The sequence below is a fragment of the Cucumis sativus genome, chromosome 1, assembly GCF_000004075.3.
Source record: "Cucumis sativus cultivar 9930 chromosome 1, Cucumber_9930_V3, whole genome shotgun sequence".
Taxonomy (NCBI): domain Eukaryota; kingdom Viridiplantae; phylum Streptophyta; class Magnoliopsida; order Cucurbitales; family Cucurbitaceae; genus Cucumis; species Cucumis sativus.
Genome location: NC_026655.2, coordinates 17,044,269 through 17,063,848, shown reverse-complemented (window position 1 = coordinate 17,063,848; position 19,580 = coordinate 17,044,269). Strand labels below are relative to the sequence as shown.

The window sequence follows — 19,580 nt, the reverse complement described above, 5'->3', positions numbered from 1 at the left end:
TGATTTTAGATATTAAGAAATTTGTGGTACTACTCTTAAACATATCAGTGATGATTGTACAGGAATGATGGTGGTATGTCAGAAATCTGAGACTTTCCTTCTCCCTTCTTCAAACCATACATACTTTAAATATCAACTATTCGATTCTTGAAAATTAAGTTTATAACTAATACTTGTATTCATGAATTTCTTTTCTTATCTTAAACTATTCGCACTGAACATAGCCAATCAACAAAATGAAATGCTGGTGAAAATTAAGAGTTTTTTTTTCTTTTTTCTTGGGTACGGATGACCCATTTACGAGATTATAAGGTTCTTTTTGACTAATAACTAGCTCTTCACAAGTGTATGAAATCTAATATTTTGCTTATTTGTCGCATTTTATAAGATATCAGATGATTAGGTCTATCATAGGTAAAATCTTTTCATTGTATTTTTGTCTATTTTTCTTACAATTTGTTGCATTTTCGTATGAGAAAAAAAAAAATCACGATAGGGATGATTATCATGTTAGGACTACACATAACACGATACGTTATAAAATGAGATAACAATATATTTAGCGTTTTATAACAATATATTTGGCCAAAATAAGAAACATTATAAAATGCAATAGAAGATGATAAGTGTTAACATTTTCTTTATTTTGTTTTCATAATTTAATTATGGAACATGTCTTAATAACTATGAAAGAGAGGGTTTCAGTTTGGCTGGTAGCTGTTGATGAAAAGGTGTGTGTATATATATATATATATTATCTCTGAATACACAAACATAAGATCTGAACATGGTCCAGCAGAAACATTATCGTTTTCTTTCTGCTACTCATCATCATGTCTATGACCATTCATTTACTCAAAACCACATGACTGACCAATACAAACCAACCCACAACAACATCATATCTCAATTTCCCATTAATCTCTTCCTTTCTTAGAACATTCTTTTGCTTATATCCCTTCTATTATAACTTCAAACCTGGTATTTGGACCGTTCTACTAAAGTCTACATCGATAGATAGAAGACTTCAATTGTGAACACTGTTGAAACTAGCTCAGAAGTTTGTAGACCAATCAACGAAAACAACTAACTTATACTCGCATTAAATAATTTGTACATTTCACAGTTGATGCCTACATATTACATATTTGGAATTAAAAACAGAGGAATAGAAAGTGTGTTAAGGAAAAGAGAAGGTTTGAGGAACACCAATAATAATAATTAATAATTAATATAAGATATATGATACAAGGGAAAATGAAAGTTTATGTTTATTAACTCAAGGCTGAAAGTACTTATCTTTACACTTACATTTCCATGAGAGAAGATAATAAGCATTATGTTTAGGAACTGGAAGAAGATCTGCCTCCAAGTTAGAAACAACAAGATGATCATCATCGTTACTATTATTAGTATGGCGCTGAGAAATAACCAAAGCAGCAACACATGGCTTGCAATTTAAGCACTTATTAAAGCACTGTGGTGGTCTTGACCCAATTACCAATTCCTTCTGCTTAGAAGAAGAAGAAGAAGAAGAAGAAGAAGAAGAAGAAGAAAAATTCTGTTGATGCCCTGACATATCAAAACAAATTGGATTGATATTACACAAATAAATATATACAACCGTGTGTCTAAGTTTGGATTAAGAATGATTAATGAGTAAAGAGGTGGGTTTTACCTGATGTGGGGGGAGAGAGAAAAAGGCAAAATAAGAGAGGAAGAATGAGAAGGAGAGAGTGTTTTAAAGCCATATTTGTTTTTGAATGAATTTGTGAAGGAGAAGAGGATTTTGAGTAAAATTGAAAGAAAAAAAAGAGGGTTAGTAGAGATAGAGGTTTGTGTGTGTATGTGTGTTGACAAAATAGGCAACAGTGAAATGTTGTAGGCTTTGTCTTCCTAATGCAGTGCAGTGCATCTATCAGTTGTTTTTGGGGGTCCCAACTCAATAAATCAACCCTTTTTCCCCTTTCCCTTTAGACCATGGAAGAAACATAAAAGAGAAAATACTTGAAATTTTGTTTATTTATTTATTTGGAGCCTCAGGTCATCTATCCATTATCAGGATGAAACTTTGATGAAACTGAGTAAACGTTCCAACAGATTGGTATGGAAGAATTAGATGATTAGTTACTGTTCCAATTGGTTTTCCACCGTAAATAAATAATCACCCTGTAAAATATTTGAAAGAAAATTAAATAAAAACAAAAAACACCTTAATTATTCTACTTCACACTTACATGATTTAGACTACCACATTTTAATCATATCCATACGATTGTTATGAACATATTTCACGCCATAATTAAATCCTACACTTAAATAACATGAAAGTCTTACTAAATTAACTATAACATTTTAACTCACATCTTTTTAACTTTATCTAATTCTCATCCATCAATTCAAATATAACTTATTTATTTAAAACATGTTTAATTTTAAAAAAAGTGGGTTGAATACAAATTATTCTAATCAAACTAAAATAGTGTCCTAATCCAACACAAACTATTCTAGTATAAATGCTTTAATAACTAATTCAATACCTCAATTTTATAACCTTTAATAAGTAATTAAGTAGAGAAAATGCAGATTACAAAATTAAAATGAGTTAAAATTTTGTGTGGGAAAATGATTGAAGTGTCAACCCATAGCTTGTGTTTTGGTCTACCACACTGACTATCTTTCAATCATTCTGCAGCCCTCGGTTTTCGTTTTTCTTTTTCTCTTTTAAGAATTTTATGTGCCTTTGGATGATATATTTCAATATTTGCATTCTAAAACAACTTATTAGTAAAATAAGATGGTTTGAAATGGTGAGATTTAAAAGTGTTTAGAAATTGTCGTAAACACTCGTCCTCAAAGAACGATGGTGGAGAAGGACGACGTTTTTATGAGGGAGAAAATAACTGTTGACATTTTTGTGTGTGTTATTTTTTTATTTATTATTTTTAAGTTGGTTTGATCTTTTTCTCTTTAGGAGGGTTTATTTTTCACTTTTTTTTTTATCTTATTTTATTTTCATTTAAGATGAAAAATATTTTGTTAGAAATTTAAATTAAAAAAATAATCATTCCATACACAAAATCTAAATAAAAAATCAAAACATAAAACCATGTGTAAAAATATGATTCTTACCAATATTTTAGTATTTTAAAAAATCAACATTAGATAAAATTATAATACACTTCAAGTTTTAATCATATATATATATATATTGAAACCAATATGAAATTAAAATAAAGTGAAAGATAAGTTTTGTTTGTTATTAGTTTTCTATAGTTAGGAAGATTAGTGTACAATTTGAGTTTTTTTTTTTTAAAAAAATTTCTCATCATTTGACTTGATGAGCATTAGTTTTTCAAATTAAAAAGATTGATTTTGCTATTTGATTTTTCTAATGCGAACATTGAAATAATACAACTTATGGTCGGACGTTTTAGTATAAAAAGTCATGTACTATATAAAGTAGAAATATAACATTGTAATAAGGGATTATTTGTTTTAATGTAATATGTTATTTTTCACACTTTGGGAGCCATATATAGATAGTTTGCCTAAGATAAAACGTATGATAAAATGTAAGGTCGATTGGGACTTATAATAGACAAAGAGTCTTCTCATATGATTTCACATTCTATTGATATAATTTTTTTAATACCTTTAACTATTTTGTTAGATAGGATTATGGTTTCATCTCAAAACCAATAGACAGTAAGAAGAGAAGAAAATGATCTATATTATATAGAGTGTGAGTCTTCTTAGTTTTTTTTAACGTGAGACTCGTAACATCTCTATCATTATATAATAAATTAAGAAATAGTTACAAATATGTTAACTATATAAAAAATATTAGTAAATATATCATGATATTGCAATATTGTAAAAGAATCTACGAGTATAATAAATTTTAGATTTAATTCTTTATTCTCTATTAATATTACTTATAACATAGATAATTTTAGTATATTTAGAATTATTTTAAAATGTCGTCACTAACTAAAAATGGTGTATACGTTAATATTAATTTATCATTTGAGGAAGAACTAAATTTAGAAATCTTCACTCATTCACCTCGACTACACATATATTTCATTTACTTGTGTATTTCCAATAAGTTTTTTAGATGCAGTGTTAAGGTCTACATTTTATAATATTACACATGTAAATGACAAAATTAACATCAAATCAAATTTTACACTTTAAAAACTCTCAGAGATGAAACCCTATCCTTAACTTGTCAAAGAGATGGAATGAAATTTAAAACAAAAATTATTGTAAAGGATAAAATTACTCAAAATATTTACAACATATTTAATAAAATTTTAGAAAATTTTAGATTTTAGTAATGATGAACATGGATAAACTTCTATATCGTATATTAGTAATTAAAAATTTTGGCTTTTTATATATGAAGTTTATTTAAATGTATACTAGATTGTTTACGAGCCAATATACATGTATATGTATATGTATGACCTATATTTTAATTTTTAGTTTGACTTTGGTCAACAATCTAGAGGTCCATGTATATATGTTTAATTAGTATTTTAATTATTTCATTATTTAGAAAAAACCTAATAAATGTTATCTACTAACCTAAGTTTTAATATGAAAGTGAAAATGGCAGAGTCAAAACAAAAGTTGTTAAACAAAAAAAAAAGTGTTCAAAAGTATTATATCATTTTAGGTAGTACTATTATTTAGTTTAGTTTTATTTAATATATAAAAGCCTATCGGACATTTTTCAAACTTTAGTGTTTTTAAGCATCATTTCAATACGAGATTAGAGAGCTCTTATAATATAGAAATCTTCATTATCTCCTCTTATTATCTCATATGATGAAGCATAATCGTAACCTTTCTCTACACGTTTTTAGAAAGAAAATGTTCAATTAGGTAAACACAACAAAGAAATCCAACCGACAAGAAATAGAAGGTTTTAAATTGATTCTCGATTGATCCCGAAACATAAAAAAGATTTTCTAAGGACAGAAGTAATGGAAATGTAGTTATCAAGAGGTACAAAGGAAACAGTGTGTATTGGCTACAAAAAGGACTTCTCTGCTTTTGTTTGCTTTCTATTTAGTTTTCTCATCTTCCCTTCATTTAAAGCTTTACCTATAAAAAATGCAATTATTGACCTCTTCTCCGGCATTCTTTAATACATACATACATATATATATATATATATATATATATATATTTATTGGATTTCGATGTTTACATGCACACATTGACCTTGCTTACTAAGACAAAAAAAAAAAAAAAAAAAAAAAAAAAAAAAAGAAAAAGAAAATTTTTTAAATAATAAAACTTTAAAAATATATACTAAAATTTTATTTTCTATCGATTTTACTTCATCTTTGAAATATCCATAACGTTAACGAACATATAAACAAAGAAATCAACAACTTTGTTTTATACTTGAACATCTATGTCATCAACTCATGTGCAAAGTTCGAGTTTGAACAATTGACCATTAAAAGGAAAATCTTCTACATGAAACAACCATACTAAGAGAATAAGAGAGAAAGAAGTTTGTATATTTTGAATAAAGAATGAAGAATAATTGATCATAACCTAAAAATATCCATATTTATAGTAATATAGAGTGGCAGATAAAATGTGTATTAGTTATAAACTTGAAGAAGATTAAAAATTTAGAGTGAATGAAAAGTAGTGGATATAATTGTGAATTTGAAAAATATGAAAAGTACGAGCAAAACATTATATTGGAGATATTTACAAGTGTGTGAGTTTAATAGTTTTTTTTAGTGGAGTTTAATATTTAGAAGGTGTGACTTTTAATATGAGTTTTTGTTGAATTAATTTGAAGTTTTTAGTGCATCAGTGATAAGATTGGACAAATGACTGAAATTTCACAAAAGAAAGAGTGAGAATCCTTATAATGAAAGGGCATAAATGGAATAAAAAGAGTTTCTTGCATGTAGGACAACAGAAATTAAAAGAGTTAGAGTTCATGGACAGACATTTTTATTTTTGCAAAAATGATTAAAAAAAAAAAATGTCTAGCTCATGTGATATATTTAGGATGCACACGATATATCTTCATATACTACTCAATATATTTATGTAGATATACTTGATATCCTTTTAATAGACATTTGATATACAATCAATATACCAAATATTTAGATTTATAATAAAAGATTTTGAATTTTTGTTCAGAGGCTGAAAAAAGAAAAATATATATTTATTGTAAATATTAAAATCACAAACATATGCTATTATAACCTAAACTAAAATAATCTATACTCCAAACACAAACAATTATATAATAACCAACTTCTTGCTCCAAAGGCTTTCTAAAGAAGTGTTTCACGTTTTTTAGCCTTAAAGTTGACATATTTACAAAAATTCATATTGCTTTATTTACCCAAATGTCATCAGATATAGTTACTTAATTGTTATTAAATTTTAAAAAAAATCCTTAATATTTTATCATTTTCAACATTTACGTATATAAATATGTGTATTAGGTATATCACTTAGGTTAGATTTATTTTTCATATCTGCAAAATAAGAAAACGTGCGACGACAAACTTGCAAATTCCTAAACTTTGCCACCGACCACTACAATTTCACTTAAAATAAATTAAGAAGTAATTAGTACAATCCATTATTGATAATCAAGAAGTGGATACAATATGCCTTATTAGTAAAAATTTATTATGTTGCTGGCCAACTTATTATTGCTTTTGGCACACTAGTATTGGAATATCTTAAATATGTTAGCTACCAAATGATCAAGTATGAAAATATGTTAGTAATTAGTTGGATTGTATTTGACATATTTATATTAGATATTGACATTTTCTCTTATCAGAAGTAGGAGAAGTCCCTTTCCAACTATGGACACTTCAGAAGGTATTTCTCAATCTTTTTTCATATTAATAATATATATAACAATTGTTCAATTATCATTTATTAGATTAGATATGCCAAAATTGTTTGTGCAAACATCAATTATAGGAAATCCTATCAACAAGATTTTGGGTGTGTTTTGAAGTATCCATAAAGAAAATTCAAATCTATTTTGAATCACTTTAATTGGAATTCTGAACAAGAAATATATAATGTAAATACTTCAAACGAAATCTACTCATGTATGTTGTCCGATGTCAAAGGTCTAAGTGACAACAAAAATATATGGTAGACCAAATCATCTAATAATAAGCCCTAAAAAAAAAAAGATAAGACCAATGTGAACTTAAAGATATATATAGAAATTGAAAGAAAATAATTTATTTGGCCAAAACAATACATACATATCTTATAAAAAAGACAATGTGTTGAAATGAAATGATAGAATCCAAAATGATGAGTTATACTTAACAAAAAAAAAAAAAAACTCATGGAAGTGGTTAGCGTTGTTCTGATCAAATATATATTGTGAATATGTGAAAAAAAGGAGGAGCATGTGTGCAAGGCCCCCAATCATCCATAGGTATAGAAGGAGGGACAAGAAAGACAATTCAGGATAGACAACATGGTAGTTAGGGGTGTCACTGGTCCGGGCTCCACGTGGCAGTAGTAGGATGGAGCTATATAGTCTGGTATTTTGTGCTAGGGTTGTTATCGAAAACATTAGGTATAATTTTGGGATGAACTCTGTTTCATTGGGAGAGACACAACCCTCTTATTTGGCTGGAATCTTATCTTGAAGATTGTATGTTTTGTGTTAGCTATTATAAATCGTATAATCGTTCTATTTGATATTCGTGCGTGAGTTACAGTGAAGTGTATGTGGATTTGGGTGTTGTTGCTGGTTAAATTATCTACAGGTACTCGGGCGTCCAACATTGGTATCAGAGCCAGTCGACATCCTTGGGAGGTGGAAGAAAATGGCACAGAAACGAATCAAAGAACGTCTGGATGCTTCAGAAGCAGAGATTGAGGCGATTAAAAAAGAAGTTCAGAGATTACCAGCTATGTAAAAAACCATGGAAAAAATGCACGCCATGTTGACCAAGATGTATGCGAAACGTCAACGGCAACAAGAAGGGTCAGAACTGACCGGAGTAAGCATCGGCAAGAGGAAACTTCGACCAAACGACATCATGGAAGGAGACGAAGAAGGAGAAACGTCTCTGAGCTTGGAAACAGGGGCTGGGCAGGATTGAATCAAATTTAAAAAACTGGAAATGCCGGTTTTCAACGGAGAAGATCCAAATGGCTGGATCTATAGGGCAGAGCATTATTTTCAGATGCATTTACTGAATGAACAAGAGAAACTGAAGATTGCGATAGTTAGTATGGAAGGGAAAGGATTATCCTGGTTTCGTTGGCGAAAAATAGAAATCGTTTTAGATCGTGGAAGGAGTTGAAAGATCGGATGTATAATCGGTTTCGATGTCGAGAACATGGAACCAGCTGCGCACGATTTTTAGCCATCAAACAAGAACAGTCGGTGAACGAATACCTGCAACGTTTCGAGGAACTATCGACGCCGTTACCTGAGATGGCCGAGGACGTGTTAGTGGGGACATTTACAAATGGGCTGGACCCTATTATTAGGACAGAGGAAAAATTGGAAGCGGCTCGGAATCCTCAAGGCCCGTATGCAAAAGAAATTAAAACAGACCAGAAACAAGGAGGGAAAACTTTCGAAAACCCTACGACAAAAATCGTGACGCTAGTCGAGAGGGTACCAACGCACTCCTCTACCTCGATCTCCTCCCAGGTTACCGCAACGGGCAGTGGGGTTCGGCGCGAAAACAACTTCCGCAGGTGGACCGATTCTGAGCTCCAAGCACGACGAGAAAAGGGACTTTGCTATCAGTGTGACGAACCGTTTAGCAAGGGACATCGCTGCAAAAACAAAGAGCTCCGCCTTTACCTTGTAGCTGATGACTTAGAGGATACAGAGATGGAAGACGTGGAAAACGAGAATGGCCCCATTGAAGTCAGTCCGGTGGTGGAATTATCCTTGAATTCGGTGGTGGGTCTAACAGCCCTGGGTACATTCAAGGTTAAAGGCACAGTGGAAGACAGAGAGATAATTATCATGATAGATTATGGAGCAACCCACAATTTCATCTCTCTCAAGTTGGTAGACGAACAGAGTTTACCAACGACGGAAACAACCAGCTACAACGTCATTATGGGATCTGGGAAGGCAGTGCAAGGTCAAGGGATGTGAAAGAACATCACGGTAGGGCTGCCGGTACTGACAATCATTGAGGATTTCTTACCGCTTGAATTAGGCAACTTAGATATGGTGCTGGGAATGCAATGGCTCCGAAAACAAGGGACGATGACTGTCGATTGGAAGGCGTTAACCATGACATTCATTGTTGGGGACACTAATGTCATTTTGAAAGGGGACCCCTCGCTGACCAGAATGGAAATATCGTTGAAGATGCTGGTGAAAACATGGCAATCCGACGATCAAGGATTCCTAGTTGACTTCAGAGCTATGGGAATCCCCAAGACTGACCGAATGTTAATGGCCACAAAATCAATCGAGGAAATACAACCCGAAATGGAACAACTCCAAAAGGAATTCGAAGATGTTTTCGTAATGCCGGACGGTCTGCCTCCAATGCGATAGATTGATCACATAATCCAACTGAAGGAAGACACCGACCCCATTAATTTAAGACCATACCGTTACCTGCACGCACAGAAAAATGAGATCAAAACGCTGGTGAATGAGATGTTGACGTCGGGTATCATAAGACCGAGCATCAACCCATTTTCCAGTCCGGTAATTCTAGTAAAAAAGAAGGATGGCGGATGGAGATTTTGTGTCGATTATAGAGCTTTGAATCGCGCGACAGTACCAGACAAATTCCCAATTCCGATGATTGATGAGCTGTTGGATGAGTTGAATGGCTCGAGTATCTTCTCCAAGATAGACTTGAAATCAGGTTACCATCAAATCCGAGTGCGAGATGAAGACATAAGGAAGACAACCTTCTGAACACATGAGGGCCATTACGAGTTCCTTGTTATGTCGTTCGGTCTCACGAACGCTCCTGCGACGTTCCAAGCTCTAATGAATCAGGTATTTAGACCTTACCTGCGTAAATTCTTGCTGGTATTTTTCGATGACATTCTGGTCTACAGTAAAGACGCTTCAACCCACTTAGAGCATCTCACCTTGGTGTTTCGATTATTAAGACAACTCAACCTATTCGCAAATAGCAAGAAGTGCCAGTTTGCCAAGGACCGGATTGAGTACTTGGGCCATTGGGTGTCGGAAAAAGGGGTAGAAGCTGATCAAGAGAAGATTAGGACTATGCTGGAATGGCCAATTCCGAAAAACATAAGAGAATTGCGAGGGTTCTTGGGATTAACGGGCTACTATAGACGTTTTGTGGCGAATTATGGTGCCATCGCCACCCCCTAACTCGGTTGACAAAGAAAAACAACTTTCGATGGACAGAAGAAGCATTTGAATTATTGAAGAAAGCAATGGTCACGTTACCAGTCCTAGCACTACCAGATTTTCAATTACCATTTGAAATAGAAACGGACGCTTCAGGGTTCGGTCTCGGGGCAGTTTTATCACAAAACAAGAAACCTATTGCCTACTTTAGCCAGAAACTTTCCGAGACCGCCAAAGAGAGATCCATTTATGAGAGAGAATTGATGGCAATTGTGTTAGCAGTAGAGAAATGGCGACACTACTTGTTGGGGCACCGCTTTGTGGTATACACTGACCAAAAAGCCTTGCGGCACATTTGGGAGCAAAGGGAGATTTTGCCGGGCATCCAAAAATGGGTAATGAAATTGATCGGCTTCGATTTCGAAATTTTTTATCGAGCAGGACCGAAGAACAAAGCAGTAGATGCACTTTCGCGAATTCCAGCCGAGGCACAGCTGAATGTGATTAGCGTACCCTCCTTGTTGGACCTCGAGACAGTAGAGAAAGAAGTTTAAGAGGATGAGACGTTAAAAAATATATTCGAACAAGTGTTACAAGACCCGGAATGTGTGCCTCATTATGTGGTACGCCATGACAAATTATTCTTCAATGGCAGATTGGTTCTCCCAAAGACGTCCAGATTAATTCCAACCATCCTCCACACTTTCCACGATTCCGTGCTTGGGGGCCATTCAGGACAGTTACGAACATATAAAAGAATTGCGGCAGAACTTTTTTGGAAGAGAATGAGAAGTGATATTAAAAAGTACGTTGACCAATGCCCAGTTTGCCACCAAAACAAAATACAAGCCTTGTCTCCAGCCGGCCTGCTGTAGCCCCTCCCCATTCCCAACAGAATTTGGAAAGATATATCGATGGACTTTATAGAAGGGTTGCCGCGATCCAAGGGATTTGACACGATCCTTGTGGTGGTGGATCACCTTAGTAAGTACGCTCACTTCTTAACATTGGGACATCCATTTTCTGCCAAAACAGTAGCAACGATATTCATAAAGGAAGTGGTTCGTCTCCATGGGTACCCCCGCTCCATTGTATCCGATAGGGACCGACTGTTCTTGAGTCACTTTTGGAAGGAGATGTTTCGTTTGCAAGGAATCCAATTGAAGAGAAGCACAGCCTACCACCCGCAAACGGATGGGCAGTCGGAAGTGGTGAACAAGAGTGTGGAGTTGTATTTGCGGTGTTTTTGTCACGAAAAACCAACGACATGGAGTGAAAAACTAGCTTGGGCAGAGTACTGGTACAACACCACCTTCCACGCGTTCATACGAAGCACCCCTTATGCAGTCGTTTACGGACGACCCCCCCTCCAATTATCTCATATGGACAGCCATGGCTTACTCCAAATGATTCAGTAGAATCGCAGTTGCAGGCCAGAGACGAGCTGCTGATTACTTTAAAGAATCACTTACAACACGCCCAAGCACAAATGAAGAAATTTGCGGATGTACACCATTGGGACGTGGTGTTCGACATTGGCGATTTGCTCTATTTAAAAGTACAGCCGTATAGACAGCAGTCATTGGCTAAAAAACGATGCGAAAAGTTATCCTCAAAATATTTTGGACCCTACATGGTATTAGGAAGGGTAGGGGAAGTAGCCTATCTGCTGGATCTACCAGACACTGCACGAATCCACCCTGTGTTCCACGTGTCACAACTGAAAAAGGCGGTAGGAGACAAGCACCATGTGCAACCAAACATCTCTTTACTCAACGATCAAATGGAATTAGTGCTCGAGCCCGAAAGGGTGATCGAACTACGCTAGAATGATACCGAACGTGATTGGGAGTATTTAGTTGAGTGGAAGGATCAACCGGCACACGAAGCCACGTGGGAATCGTACGCGGTGCTTACAAACCAATATCCCGAATTCCACCTTGAGGACAAGGTGTCTCTTCTCCGAGAGGGTATTGCAAGGCCCCCAATCATCCATAGGTATAGAAGGAGGGGCAAGAAAGGCAATTCAGGATAAACAACATGGTAGTTAGGGGTGTCAGTGGTCCGGGCTCCACGTGGCAGTAGTAGGATGGAGCTATATAGTCTGGTATTTTGTGCTAGGGTTGTTATCGAAAACATTAGGTATAATTTTGGGATGAACTCTGTTTCATTGGGAGAGACACAGCCCTCTTATTTGGCTGGAATCTTATCTTGAAGACTGTATGTTTTGTGTTAGCTATTATAAATCGTATAATCGTTCTATTTGATATTCGTGTGTGAGTTACAGTGAAGTGTATGTGGATTTGGGTGTTGTTGCTGGTTAAATTATCTACAGGTACTCGGGCGTCCAACAATGTGCAAATAAATGTAACCCCAACCAATTGTCCCCTATCGTGCTCGTTCCCGTCTCCGTCTCAGTCTCCGTCCTCGCCTCTACAAGGAGTATTGTATCAAATTCATGGCATAATAAGGGAAAAAAAGTTAGTGAATTTAAAAAAATTACAATGTTAAAAATATAATAAATATGTAGGTACAATCTAAACGTCTAACAATCCTACCTTTTAATTTTTTAAGCGATACAATGAAAAAATTGGAAAATGATTTTTTTTTTTTCTAAAAAATGCAAAAGCTATACCATGACAATTTTGTATTAGACAACTCCTCTTTATTTCCGAGTCCAAACTGTTTTTCTTTTCTCAATGAAGTATTGAAAAAATTATTTATTTAATTTGAGAACATACAAATCATATAAATATTTGTTATTTTGTCCATTAAAATTTTAAACTAGCTTAATTAAATTATTTTTTTGAAGATATTATTTTTTGAATATATTATTTTATTAAGTATTTTTTTGGGAGTATATTTAAGTTTGCACCTATGCTAAGTTAGGAATGAAATAGAGATTCATTTCATACCAACAATATAAACAATTATATTTATTTAATATTTTCTTAAATGAAGCAGGTTAGATAGTATATTAGGGATTTACCTATCTTTATTCATCAACTTCCATTTTAAATCACTTAAAAATTATGTTTAGACTAATAAAAAATTATGTTCAAAGTAATCAAATAAAAGTTATGACATAATTTTTGGGCTGTTCCACAAATAGCAAAAAAAATTATGATAATAGGATCCATCTTATTACATTTTCTAAAGCTGATAACTCTACGATTAACATCTAATAGCCATCTAATAGCTCTATGATAGTCGTATGATATCATTAATTTTGTTATATTCGTAATATGCAAAAAATAGATGTCATGAACTATTTTTTTCTAAACATTTTTGTCATTTGATGCAATTTTCTTAATTTTTGTTAGAATAAATGGTATATGTGACGATTCATATAAAGTTGTGTTGTTCCATGAATAAATGTCTCTTGAAAATTTAATCAACTTGAAGAAGAAGGCATGACCTATTTGAATGGCGACCACGAATATTCTATAAGTCTTTTCTTCAAATTACTGAAAGAAAAAAGCAACGTTTTACATAAGCACTTCCTCTCAAAATTTCTCCCATTTCTTACATCTATTCAAGTTCAATTTATTTCTACGAAAAAGTAGTTTGTTGGATGAAAGTGTTGCTTCCATAGGAAAGTTAGTTTATTCTAATTTGGGAGACTATTTATTGATCATAAAACTCATCAATAGAGTGACTAAAATTGTCTTAAGAAGACAACATAAATTTCTTAAGTTCGAATTTTTCATCTGCTACACTCTATTTTCTAACCTTTTTTTATATATTATCATGCAACAATTATTTCTAAATAAGTAGTATAAAATTAGGAAGGATGGAAAATGAAATTCTATTGATATTAATGTTAAAAAATGATACTATCGTGGTTTCAACATTTTAGCTCTAAAACGATGTATAATCTATACATTCAAATAAGTCTTACAGAGGAATGAATTATTTTAGATGAAATCCTAATTTGGAAGGAATTTTTTTTTTCTTAGACAATATATGAAACTGTAAGAATTGAATCTATGTTCTCGAGATGGATAGATATTACAAGTTTTGAGTATTAAATGGATTTTTATAAAAAAAATATGAAAAAAATGAATAATGATACATACACATAACTTCAATGGTTTTAGTTACGTTTCCATTCATCCTAAATTTTAGTCCTATGTTCAACATTATTATAAATATCTTGTTTTACTTTATATGCTTTATACAAATTTTCTTTTTTAGCTCTTATATATATAAAAAAAGAATCCATTGCATTTATTATAAAATTTTGCATGTTATCACAGTCACAATTCACATGGTATTAATATAAACCATACATATATCAAATTTGATGAAAAATACCTCAAAATATTGATGAAAATTTCACAAATGATTTTGAATATATTTGAACCAAATTATGAATATTTGAAATAAAAATTTGTGATATTTATTAATTTTATTTTTTAACAATAAAATGTTGTATAATAAGACAAATTCTCTGAGAGATTAGTTGAAATGATGTAAATTGATATATGTATATATATGTGTGTGTGTGTGTGTGTTAAAATCAAATCTAGGGGAAGGTGGTGGTGCTACAACTGCAAACACCTCAACCACTCTACATAGGCCATGTTATCCTAATCTACACTACTCTTGAAAGGTTCCTCTCTTTGTCCCTATTCACACTGATCTTCCTATCATTTTATCACTTACCAAAGTGAGAGTTCTTAGAGGCATTTCTGTCTAAATTTTCAAATCTATAATAAATTGTACCTTTAAGACAAGCATTCCAGGTATTCAATGGATCTTCAAAGCTCCAAATAGATATATAATTAAGTGACACACAACATTTATTACCTAAATTGGATAAAATATTTAATTGCTTCAACTTCTCTCAACAGTGTTGTCAACTTCGTATGAACTAAAATCAAATGTCCAACCTTAAATTCATTCTTTCTATAATACTAATTAAATTCATCTTCATCACTTGTTTTTTGTCTTGGTTTCTTTCAATTCAATGCTCAATCACTTTTTTTTTTTTAACGATTTATGATACGATAAGAAAAAGAAATCTAACATTATGTTACTAAGCACCAATTAACGTTGAATTCTTTGCCGAGTCCATTATTGATGAGAAAATTATGATTCTTATAAAACTACAAATTCTCTTCCATTATTAAAATTTTGTGTACTTATCTTTCCATTAGACAATTTATTGTTGGCCAGTGTTTTGTAACTTAAACAAAAGGTTAGTTTTCATTGTTTTTAGAATATCGAGTCATAAAAGCCAAATCCAACCCACAAAAAATAAACAACCATTTAAACAAGTTTGTAATGAATTGAATGTCGAAAATGAAGAGAAGGGTTGAAGCCAAGATCATAGCTTGTGTCTTTTGGTTACTTAATATTCTTGGAAATTAGTTCATTTTTATCAACAGAAGCTCAGGTATAAACAAGCATTCGTGTTAAGAGAAAAAAATGGAGAACAAAACAACCAAATTTTTTTATACAAGGATGTCACATCTCCACAGGTTCTCTACAAGAACCTCAATTGAGCCATTGCTGATGGAGTTGCATCCTTCAAGGTTCAACCCCACCAAAGTTTTTCCTAATATTTCAAGACAAGGCAAACTTGTACCTGTTATCCCACAACACCCTGCCAATGAGAGGATTGACAGATTGATATGCTGTGCACGAGCGAGTGCTATGAGCCCACGATCCGAGACTGCACAGTTGGAAACATCTAGTTCATTGAGAACTAGTAAGTTATCTGCTATTGCCACCAAGCTCTGATCAGTGATCTTCCTACAACCATCAAGATTAACTAGTTGAAGAGTAGCTCCATGGAGTCGAGCTAAAGCGATAATCGATTCGTCCGTTAAATTCAAACAACCACTGAGATTCACCTTCACAAGTCCTTCACAGCTCTCAAGTAAAGGAACAAACACTGCATCTGTTAAACCATAGAGTCCCACAAGATCTAGGTGTTGAAGCTGAGAGCACAGCCTCCCAACTAAGGCTAGGCTTTCAGCACCAAAGCCGGTACAATTGCGTATCGATACCCACCGAAGAGACGAACTGTAAGACGGCAAAGGAAATTGCAGTGCTGTATCCTTGATTCCTGAGCATTTAACAAGCACTAGAGATTTCAGGTTTGATTCATGGTTTGTCAACAAACCGATAATACCCGAAATTGTGATTCTGTTACATTCCTCCAATTGAAGGCTCTCTAGAGTTCTTGCAGCCTTGGAAAAAGCAGCAAGTCCATCACCAGAAACAAAACTGCACTTTTGTAGACATATCTGCTTCAAGCTTCTACATCCATTGCCTATGGCTTCAAGACTTACATTTGTAACTCCTTGACAAGCACTAATTGTCAATGATATCAATAGCTTCAAAGCTTGAGCATTTCCCATAACCCAAAATCCCTTCTCACTCACGTTTTTTAGGCTGCAAAGGGTCAAATGAGTTACAACATTTCCATAATGTCCAATCACAGCAAGAGAGAAATCAGTGATATTCAAACCCTGAAGCTTCACTTTATGCAACGAAGAACAAGCAGAAGAGATCAAACTCGAAACTCCGGAATCCCCAATAAGAGAACAATCCTTTATAGAGATGGACTCCAACTTAGAACATGATCTTCCAATAGCTTGCATACCCTCATTCCCAATATTTGGACAAGACTCAATACTCAAAACAGTCAAATTAGAACAACCTTCAGCTATTGCAATCAACGCCCTGTTGGAAATCAAAGGGCATTGACATACATCAAATTTCTCTAACAAATGGCATTCTTTAGCTATCTCCAACAACCCCTCGTCACCGATCGAAGCGATATTCCAAAGCGAAAGAGCTCGAAGGGAGGAGCAACCGTAGGCTATTGATGTAAGACCAACATTAGTAACTCTACAAATAGAGTTCATCCCTTTAATAGAAAGCTTCCCCAATCCTCCGTTGTTATTGATTCCTATAGCAATAGCAGCAAGTCTTATATCTGTAGCTTTCTTCCCCTCTAAATGTCTTGTAAGATATCCATTGTTTTCAGTTTTCTCCATACGAATGCTGCTTAAAAGCATAAGCCATCGCTTGGAAACACAAGCACAAGAGCTTTTTGATTTCCCATTATCCAAACGTTTAAAGATTTCAAAGAGACATTCATCAGGAAGATCATCAATAGAAGGTTTTGTATCGTCTCCCAAAAATGGGATTTTGAGATTGGTACGAAACCTTTTGTTGGGTTGAAAACAGACATTGATGCGAGAAGAAATGGGGAGAAAACAGGGGAAATCCTCCATGGAAGTGGGGTGAAATTCATCATCTCCTAATTAATCAATCCATAAACAAAATTTAGAAAAATTTCATGAGTTGGGTATTGATTATAATGGAAGAAGAAGAAGAAGTAAAGTAGAAACGCACCGGTGTAATTAAGGAGAGTAGGCATGAGGAGAACAGAGCGATGAACAGAAAATTTTGAAATTCAATGGAGGAAAGGTAAAGAAGAGAAATTGAAATGGAGGCTATAAATGGAAACCTCGTTGATTAAATATAAATGGGTTGAAAATGAAGACAAAGGTTGAGAAGAATGTGATGAAAGAAGAGAAAATTGAGAAAGTTTGATGAAGTGGTAGCATGCAATGTATGGTTCATAAGACGCCAATTTCTACTCTTTCCATCGAAAAGGAAGAACTTTTTAAATATATATATATTTTTCTCTAAAAAGTAAGTACGGTAACAATTTCATTCGATCATTTTTTTAAATTTTTATTGTTAAATCAAAAGTTCAATCTCAAAGACGTAGAACGGTAGAGAATGGACATCAGATGTACTAAAACGGTAGATAGAAATCCGTGAATTAAAAGAGTTAGTTGATTACGTTAACTAACAAAGAGGCACCAAATTTTTAAAATTGATCAAAATTTATTATTGTTGTTATTTTATTTCACATTTTGTGTTTTTGCTCAAAACAAGGGAATTTGCTCCGTTGTTTTTGGTTAAATTATGAAGTATACGATATATAAATATATTAGTTGAATTGCATCCATCAAGACTCCACTTGTTTATAAATCATAAATGATTATCAATTTATATATATAAAAAAGGGAATCTTGTCAAAACCCCATTTCGTACACTTTCGATGAAATGTACTTATCGTTTGATTGACTTGGTGACATTTAGTGTACCAAACCATCAATTACTGATGTGTAATTGTAACAAGATACCCTTGATTGATTATTTAATCGTGCTACGCTTCAATCATACATCTAATTTTATTACTTTTAATCAAGTTTACTTATATATTCTATAAATGTTATTTATTATCTTACATTTTTCATTATTGTTATCACTTAAGTTGATTAGTAACATTTTAGTAATTGTCGCAATCGATTTGAGCTTACTCAGTAAACCACATCAAATGTAATCAAAAGAAATTGATTTTGTATTGCATTTGATTTATTATATTTTTAGTAGGGTCGACATGACCTTATTTTTTAAAAATATTATCATACAAGAATATATAATGAAGATTAGATGGATGTGTACGAAAATAGTCACCATTTAAAAGTATCGCACCATTACGTGGTTTCAACTAAAAGTGTGTTTGGTTTAATCTTTTTTTATTGTAATTCTAAAAGTATGTTATATTTTTTTTTTTAAAAAAAAATCAAAGTATGCAATAACGGGTGAAATTTTATTTTCAAGATAGTTTATAAATAATTTAAATAAAAAAAGAGTTTTCAACAAAAAAAAAAACTTAAAATTGATTTTGAATAGTGTTCATAACAAATTAAAAACAAATTGACTTTTGTAAAGGTAATTAATTAATTCAAATAAATCCTTAAAATTTGTTTGAATTTGAATAATCATTTTTGAGATAAGAAAAGGTTGATATATTTCAAAATTTAGATTGTATATGTAAAAGAAAAGAGTAGTTAGGGAATGATTAGAATGGAGTATAAGTGTGCAATTGACATATATTATAATAGATGAAGTATAAAATGGTATAATTAAGTAAGATTGAATTAATAAAAAAAAGTAGAATAAAATTTTGATAAAACTAAGAAAACCAGGGATTATGCCCCTGTTTATAGGTCTCCAAATTTACCATTTTTATTTAATTGTTTACTATTTTAGAATTTAAAAAAGAAAAAGAAAAAAAGTAAGAGTTTTTAAGTTGGAGGATAGAATAGATAGAAGTATGGGGTATGTGATTGCATAGGTTGTGCCCTCACTACAATTGGATGATAGAAAAATGAATAGAGCGAGGGGGTTG

General features: G+C 32.8%; 2 protein-coding genes across 2 annotated transcripts; both read right to left on the bottom strand.

The window, feature by feature from the left end:
- Positions 1–1,075: 1,075 nt before the first annotated feature.
- LOC105436290 (EPIDERMAL PATTERNING FACTOR-like protein 8) lies at positions 1,076–1,933 on the bottom strand. The gene is made up of 2 exons (XM_031880204.1): positions 1,679–1,933; positions 1,076–1,572 (listed from the first exon to the last, which is right to left on the bottom strand). The coding sequence occupies exons 1-2, from the start codon at positions 1,749–1,751 to the stop codon at positions 1,280–1,282; spliced, it is 366 nt and encodes a 121-aa protein (XP_031736064.1). The 5' UTR covers positions 1,752–1,933; the 3' UTR covers positions 1,076–1,279.
- Positions 1,934–15,671: 13,738 nt separating this feature from the next.
- On the bottom strand, positions 15,672–17,956 carry LOC101203915 (EIN3-binding F-box protein 1-like). The gene is made up of 2 exons (XM_004150544.3): positions 17,726–17,956; positions 15,672–17,630 (listed from the first exon to the last, which is right to left on the bottom strand). The coding sequence occupies exons 1-2, from the start codon at positions 17,748–17,750 to the stop codon at positions 15,811–15,813; spliced, it is 1,845 nt and encodes a 614-aa protein (XP_004150592.1). The 5' UTR covers positions 17,751–17,956; the 3' UTR covers positions 15,672–15,810.
- Positions 17,957–19,580: the final 1,624 nt, after the last annotated feature.